The sequence below is a fragment of the Chelonoidis abingdonii genome, chromosome 2 (assembly GCF_003597395.2).
Source record: "Chelonoidis abingdonii isolate Lonesome George chromosome 2, CheloAbing_2.0, whole genome shotgun sequence".
NCBI lineage: Eukaryota > Metazoa > Chordata > Testudines > Testudinidae > Chelonoidis > Chelonoidis abingdonii.
The window spans coordinates 53,442,806-53,449,737 of record NC_133770.1 but is presented as its reverse complement, the minus strand read 5'-3'; the positions used below and the strand labels follow the sequence as shown (position 1 = coordinate 53,449,737).

The window sequence follows — 6,932 nt, the reverse complement described above, 5'->3', positions numbered from 1 at the left end:
TGAAGTGTCAGTCCTCTTTATTTCAGAGCACAACTCATCAAGCTATGTATATTGCAACCACACAAATTCAGTTCCCACCCGTAGCAAATTGTAGCATGTAAATGTCTCAGTGTCTCCAGCAACTTTACATGCCAAATACCATAATGCAGAACTAAAGTTTAGTTTTGCAGACTTAACACTGTTCAAAAAAGAAACATAAGGAATTTAGAAGTACAGATCAAGTTGTTATAATAAATTTAAGTTTGCCCTTAAGCCACCCACTTCCTTTACATAACCGCAGTCTACACCTGTGTACACAGATGTAACTGTGAAAAGTGCCATCTTCCCTCCCCCATCTCCCCCCAAACAAAACATTCCAAAATAGTTTTGTAGACATTTTTGTTTTGTTTTAAAGGATTCTACAGTAAGTGAACTTGAGTTTTTAGCAGAAAAAACATTTTTAATAAAAGAGATCATTGTATGTGTTAAGAATTCATAAATATTCACAGGCAAGAAGGGGGATGTTTACAGCAGTCATAGGGGATGGGTTTTTGAGAAAGGTAAGGAAGTCAGTTGATTTGTTTAAGACAATACACCACTACCTAGCAAATTTGAAAAGAAATATCTTCTGTATTTAGGGCAGTGTATAAACTGTTGCCACAGTTCTGGGCTTAACTGCATCTCTGCTCCCTCCCTCATCTGCTCAAAGGCACCCCTTTTAGATCTCAGGCCTCCAGCTGTCATCTCTTTGTTGGTGGGGACTTATGTCCCTTTCCCTCCAGACGGGATTTAGACTTGCAGTCCCCCTGCAATTAAGAACATAAGAATATCCATACTGGGTCAGACCAATGGTTCATCTAGCCCAGTATCCTGGCTCCTGATTGTGGCCAGAGCCGAATGCGTCAGAGGGAATGAACAGAACAGGGCAATTATCAAAGGATCCAGCCCCTGTTATCTAGTCCTAGCTTCTGGCAGGCAGAAGTTTAGGACACCCATAGCATAGGGTTGCATCTCTAGCCATGTTGGCTAATACCCATTGATGGACCTATCCTCCACAAACTTATCTATTTTTTTAACCCATCTATACTTCACTTAGTATATTCAGTATAATATTTGTTGTTCACTGCGTCTATCCCAGCAGATCTGACCTTAGTCCAGCACCCCTTGGTTCAACTCTGTCCCAGGGACTATGACAGGGTTTCCCAGTGAGCAGTCAACTTTCACAAAGTACAGTACATTTATTTAGGACAAAAGCATTACAGAGAAAACATATCATAAAACAATAGTCTACATGCATGCTAAGCTTACCAGGTATTACCCATCTTCCACAAGGAGAATCTGTCAGGTTGCAATATTTCAAACCCTTCCAGCAGGGTTTTGCCCTTTAAGTTACAATCTCGTGTCACTTTTTGGATCAAAATGAGGATCTTTGAGTCAGTTCACGCTGACCCTTTATACCAAAAGCCCTTTGTTTCCTGGATCTCTTCCATTTCCCCTCCTCCATCCCACTTTAAGGTGGTACTTCTCTGGAGTGGTTTGCCTGTCCCAGGAATTGCAGTAATTATTCCCTGCTGTTTTTAGTTCCTCAAGGAAGCTCAGTAACCCTCACCATGGAGTTAGCATACAATCCTTTGCTCACAAAGATACATATAACATTTATAGGTACACACATTTAAGAATAATCCCTGGGCCCATCTGGCACATCTCAGCAAAATAGTCTTTTGAAGTTTCCATGCTTCCAAGGTCTCACATCTATCAGATATATCCTATATCAAAGGGGTAACATAATCTCAGGATAGAACTACAATATAATAGTCAAGATCTGTTACAGTCTATGGCTTATATGAGGAATTTTTTTTAAAGATCATTCAAATTCATACAGCCCACTTCAACTCTTGAGTTCGGATGTGCACCATGTGTACTGACTAATATGTTATGTGCATAGGTAAAATGCACAGCAGTGGATCTCATATAAGAAGCATTCTGATTTGAATAAACTTTACCAAATAAACCATATATGGACACATGACTACCCATTTTCTCTATTATGTACATCTACAGCTGACATCATGAGTGTCTTTGGCACTGGTAACTCATACTGTCTATTTTGGAAGAGTAAAGAACAGTTACTTACCTACAGTAAGCATCTACAGTGGTCCTGAGGAATGTTTGTCTGTGTACATCTCCACTCCTGACATCCTGTAATCTTTAGTGTCCTGTTTGTATACTTTTAGCCTTAGTTTTCCCAGCTTATTGGTCAGTCAAGACCTCCTTTCACCTCATGGCTGAGGAAAAGACTACACCACATACAGCAGGTTTACATTAATTACAGATGGACACATAAGGTATCTATTATGCCTTGGAGAAGGTCATATCCCTGATCAGTGCAGCATCTGCCCTTCTCCAATCTCATCCGGCATGCTAGAAAGAGTTACCTCAAATTCCATCTCTTTAAGCAGGCTATGAAAAAAAAATCGTACTGTGAACAACTGGAGGTTCATCCTCCTAATCTCAGTCCCATGACCAGTGCTTTGGTAAGGGCTTCCAATTTAGAAATACATCACAGTACACATGCCTTCAGCACTATTAATGTACACCATAGGGGTAACTTGCACTATAAGAAAGTCACAAAGAAATAACTTGGTTGTTGGATAGCCTGTTCTTATTTTCACTCTAATCTCACCTCTTTTGTCAGTGAATTTTGTCCTATACATACTTCATCATCCTTTAAGTGTGCAGGAGAATTCTAGCTAATTAACAATACCAATTTACATGAATTGTAAATAACAAGTCAGATGAATTTACTCATCAAAACACATATGTGGCATATATTTGACGATACGTGGACCTGTCGTAGCTTCCTACTCAGATTTGAACCTTAGCGTTCATAAACTGAGAAGCTAGCATGAACCCTGTAAGCTTAATTACCAGCTTAGATCTGATAACGCTGCCACCAGCCAAGGATTCCAGGGCTTGGCTCCCTCTCTGGTCTCCCAAAACCTTCTCTGGGGGACCCCAAGACTCAGAAGCCCTGAGTTTTACCACCAAGGGAAATAACCCCCCTCTCCTTGTCTTCTCTTTACTTCCTCTACAGGCTTCCCCTCCGTGGGTTATCCTGGAAGATTACTTAAACTCCTTGAATTACAAAACAGAGAGGGCAATTTACCTTCCCCCCTCCTTCTTTCCCTGAGGCTGCACAGATTCACCCTCCGTAAATCTAACACAAAGAGAATTTCCCTTTCCTTCGTTCCTTAGCCTACCCAGAGAAAACTCAAACACGGTTCTTAAAAAAGATAAGCCCCTTTATATCAAAATTAAAAAAAACACTATTAAACATAGTCTTCTGTTCCAGGTTGACAATACAAGGTCAATTGGCTTAAAAGAAAAATTTTGAGATTTAAACAATCTTTCAAAAAAGAAATACAATTTCACCTTGTCCAGCAAACTACACACCCATAAGTAAATACAAAAAAAAACAGGTCCAGAGCTAAGAGCAGCTCTGCAGGCAGGCCCCAGCAGCCAGGAGAGAAAAAACAACATGTGGGTCTGCTCCAGGGAGCCATAATTATCTGTATGCAGATTCTTGATCTCTTGAAAAAATGGCAACATTTGCACGCTTTGCATAATCCAGTAAGGCCATAAAAGCCTATTGTTTTTCTAACTGCTTCTGGGTACGTTACTCACAACTTTGGAAACTGAAGATTAGAAGCCTTGAGATAGAAAGATTCCTCTCTCATAGCCGGAGGGTGGCGAGGACAGACAAAAAAAGACACAGACCCACATTCCCTCCTGAAGCCTTTTAAAAAAAATCTTGTTTACCTGATGGTCCTCGGTCAGACACTGGATGGTTGTTTGTATTCCCCTTCATTAACCCGTTTGCACAGATAGCTATGGCGGCTAAAAGAAACATTAACCCTTAGCTATCTGTTTATGACAGGACCCATAGTGGCAACTTTAGCCATCAGCAACCAGCACCTATCTCATAGGAGTTATCAGAGCTATTGGTCAAAGTCAGATTATTTTAATGGAAAAAAGGCTGTTTTCCTAGTTTAGGAAATTACAAGTAATTATGTCTCTACAATTTAAGTGTGCGCTATTATTTTTGCAGTGTTGGTCCCAGGATATTAGAGAGACAAGGTGGGTGAGGTAATATTTTATTGGATCAACTTCTGTTGGTAAAACTGACAAGCTTTCAAGCTTACGCAGACCTGAAGAGCTCTGTGTAATATTAAAAGCTTATCTCTGTCACCAACAGATATTGCTTGCATAAAAGATATCACCTCATCCACCTTGTCTCTCAGATGATTGCTCAAATGAAGACTTGAGTCACTTTTCCAAGATCAGGATGGTGATTCCCTATTTAATCCTTTATCAAGACCAGCAGGAAACTTCCCTCATCCATAAGCTAAAGCCCCTTTTCTGCAAACTTTAAGAGTATGTCTACATTTGAACTGGGAGTTGTGATTCCCAGCTCATGTACATACCTGTGCTAGCTCTGCTCAAGCTAGCACCTAAAAATAGTGTGTCGGTGATAGCATAGGCAGCTGCCCCAAGTACAATACCGTCCAACCCCCTCGGTATGTACTTGAGCTGCCACCCATGCTGCCGTCAACACACTACTATTTTTAGGCGCTAGCTTGAGCAGAGATAGCATGCATATATCTATGCAAGCTGGGAAGCGCATCCCAGTTCAATTGCAGACGTGCCCTAAGAGGCAGGTATAGATTATAGAACAGAATTTCTTATATTTAATATAGCAAATTAGGTCATCAGTTACACCTGTGCAATGTAGTGTCTTAAATTCCAACTCAATTATACCTGTGCCACTCCTTTGTTTTCAGTGGGGTTGCACAGGTTGAAAATGAAAACAGCATTTAGCTTTGGTAGTTAATTAAAGTTTTGTTGTTGATGAGCAAAAAGGAACACTAGAAATGACAGGTGAATTGGTTTAGAGAATCAGAACATGAAGCAATGGCACCCGTGCTTCCAAACCCCTCATCTGAGGAGAGAGAAAAAAAGAATACTGTTCTCAGGCCTCTGAACCCTACCAGTTGTGGAGATAGAAGGTAAATACAACATGACCCATCACTGCCTTACACCTCCTTCAGAGATTCCTATGCTTTCCTTTCCTTGGAGACTGCCTCCTCAGTCTGATGCTGTTACATTGTGTTACCAAGACCAATAATCTTCCTCTGGTTTAGCAGCTTCATGAATTTTGAGTAAGGTCTATTATAATGGTTGTGTATTAAGTCTAGTAGCTGGTAAGAGGAAGGATTTAGTTTCTCAATCTACATAGTGTTACAGTTGTTTTCTCTAGGTACACTCCTATTAGTTCAATCTTGCTTTTAGATGTGATCTCTGTAAACAGTGTAATAATTCATACTACTACCTTTATTCATCTCCATAGATCATTCTTTCTGATTAAGATTTATATTAATTTATGTTAATTTGCTTAAAGACCCATGTGACTAAGCCTGTAAATGGAAAAAATTAAGAGTGTAAAACGATCAATACACTATAGAAACACAAACATGATCTTTAGCAGTACATTTCAACAACCTCAACAAAATGTCAGCATATAAATTTACTGGCAGTGTTAAAAAAATTAAATATTTTGGGGAAAAAATATCAGCTTTGAAAGAATAAATTGTTTGACTAGAGGAAGCTATACTGACAAAACTTTATAAAAAGTAGGAATTGAACCTACATTCTAAAGCCCTATCTTGCATGTGGTTTAATATCTAAATGTGTAACATGTAACATTTCAGATTTCTTTAATCTTATCCAGCCTTGCACATTTTATAACCTATTATTCTTATTTAGGAAAGCATCATTTGAAGGTCAATAGACTTTTTGATATCTTAAACCAGATTATTGAACACATTTTTTTATATATTTCTCATGGTAATTTTCCACTTGACTTCACTTTACAAACTATTTTTCACTTTTATTCCTCACTGACACATTTACTTGGTTGCTGCTTTTTTTCTTTTTGGGGGCAGGAAGAAGAGGGGGGTAGTTATTGACAGCAGCAATATTTAAAGCTCTCATGTTTATGTGCCTGGATATTACTGTTATTTTGTTTTATAAAAATGCCTTTTAAACAAAGCCCTGTAACTCATTTAATTCTCCTATTATTTTCACCAGCCTTAGGATTTAACAAAACACACACACACACACACACACACACACACACAAAACCTCCTCCCATACTTATAAACCATGGTTTCTGCAGCCTTGTGTGCACATCTGTGCCTTAGACACTGGACCCCTTTAATTTGGTAATTAGTGTCCTTTCTTGGCTAGAATAGCACTTGGCTTTTCCATTTAATAATTTTGGCTTTTCTATGTACAGAAGCCTCTGTATTTCTATTACTTGCTCAGAAACAGGCTGATAGGGACAAAATATTGGAAAAACTTTGTCAGTTGTATTTTTGTTTTCCATGTTTTTTATCCTCTAGTAGTTGGTGGCATCCCAGTCCCTTGGGAGCCACCAACAGATATAATTGATAGGATCAAGAAGCAAGCCAGCGGGGAGTAGGCCTACAAGGGAAAGGCAAAATTAGATGCATATGCAGTCTTCTGTGAAGGTGCCCGTGGGTCCCGAAAAGCTTTGAGAAGTAGAAAAGGAGGATGGAGGCAGCATGCAGAACATGAGAATACTGGCAGAGCTGAGCAGCCATCTACTAATGGTTTAAGAGAATAGAGGAATGACTGGGGCAAGAAGCATAGTTGAGATCCATGGAAGATGTCTGTACCAGAAGAAGTCTTGTCCTTCATCACACCTAGTGAAGATAGATAATTCCAATGTAGGGTTGGTAAGTAGATGGCCAGCATCTCTGGGCGTGGTTTGCTGCAGAACAGAGGCTCCATGAGGAAGCAGCAGGGGGACGAGAGGTCACTAAGAGAGAAACAAAGATTAAAATGGAAAGGCATCAAGGGTCTGGTGGGAA

The 6,932-nt window shown here is 39.6% G+C and overlaps 1 protein-coding gene across 10 annotated transcripts in view; it reads right to left on the bottom strand.

Moving 5' to 3' along the window:
* The window catches only part of UMAD1 (UBAP1-MVB12-associated (UMA) domain containing 1), a 174,084-nt gene continuing 167,152 nt past the window's right edge, over window positions 1–6,932 (bottom strand). For 6 of the 10 annotated variants that reach the window (XM_075062367.1, XM_032780100.2, XM_032780103.2 and 3 more), the window contains one exon: window positions 5,350–6,880. In XM_075062367.1, coding sequence (XP_074918468.1) covers window positions 6,523–6,880 — 358 coding nt within the window. In that variant the 3' untranslated portion in view covers window positions 5,350–6,522. The other 4 variants (XM_075062368.1, XM_075062369.1, XR_012655214.1 and 1 more) reach the window with 4 other exon arrangements.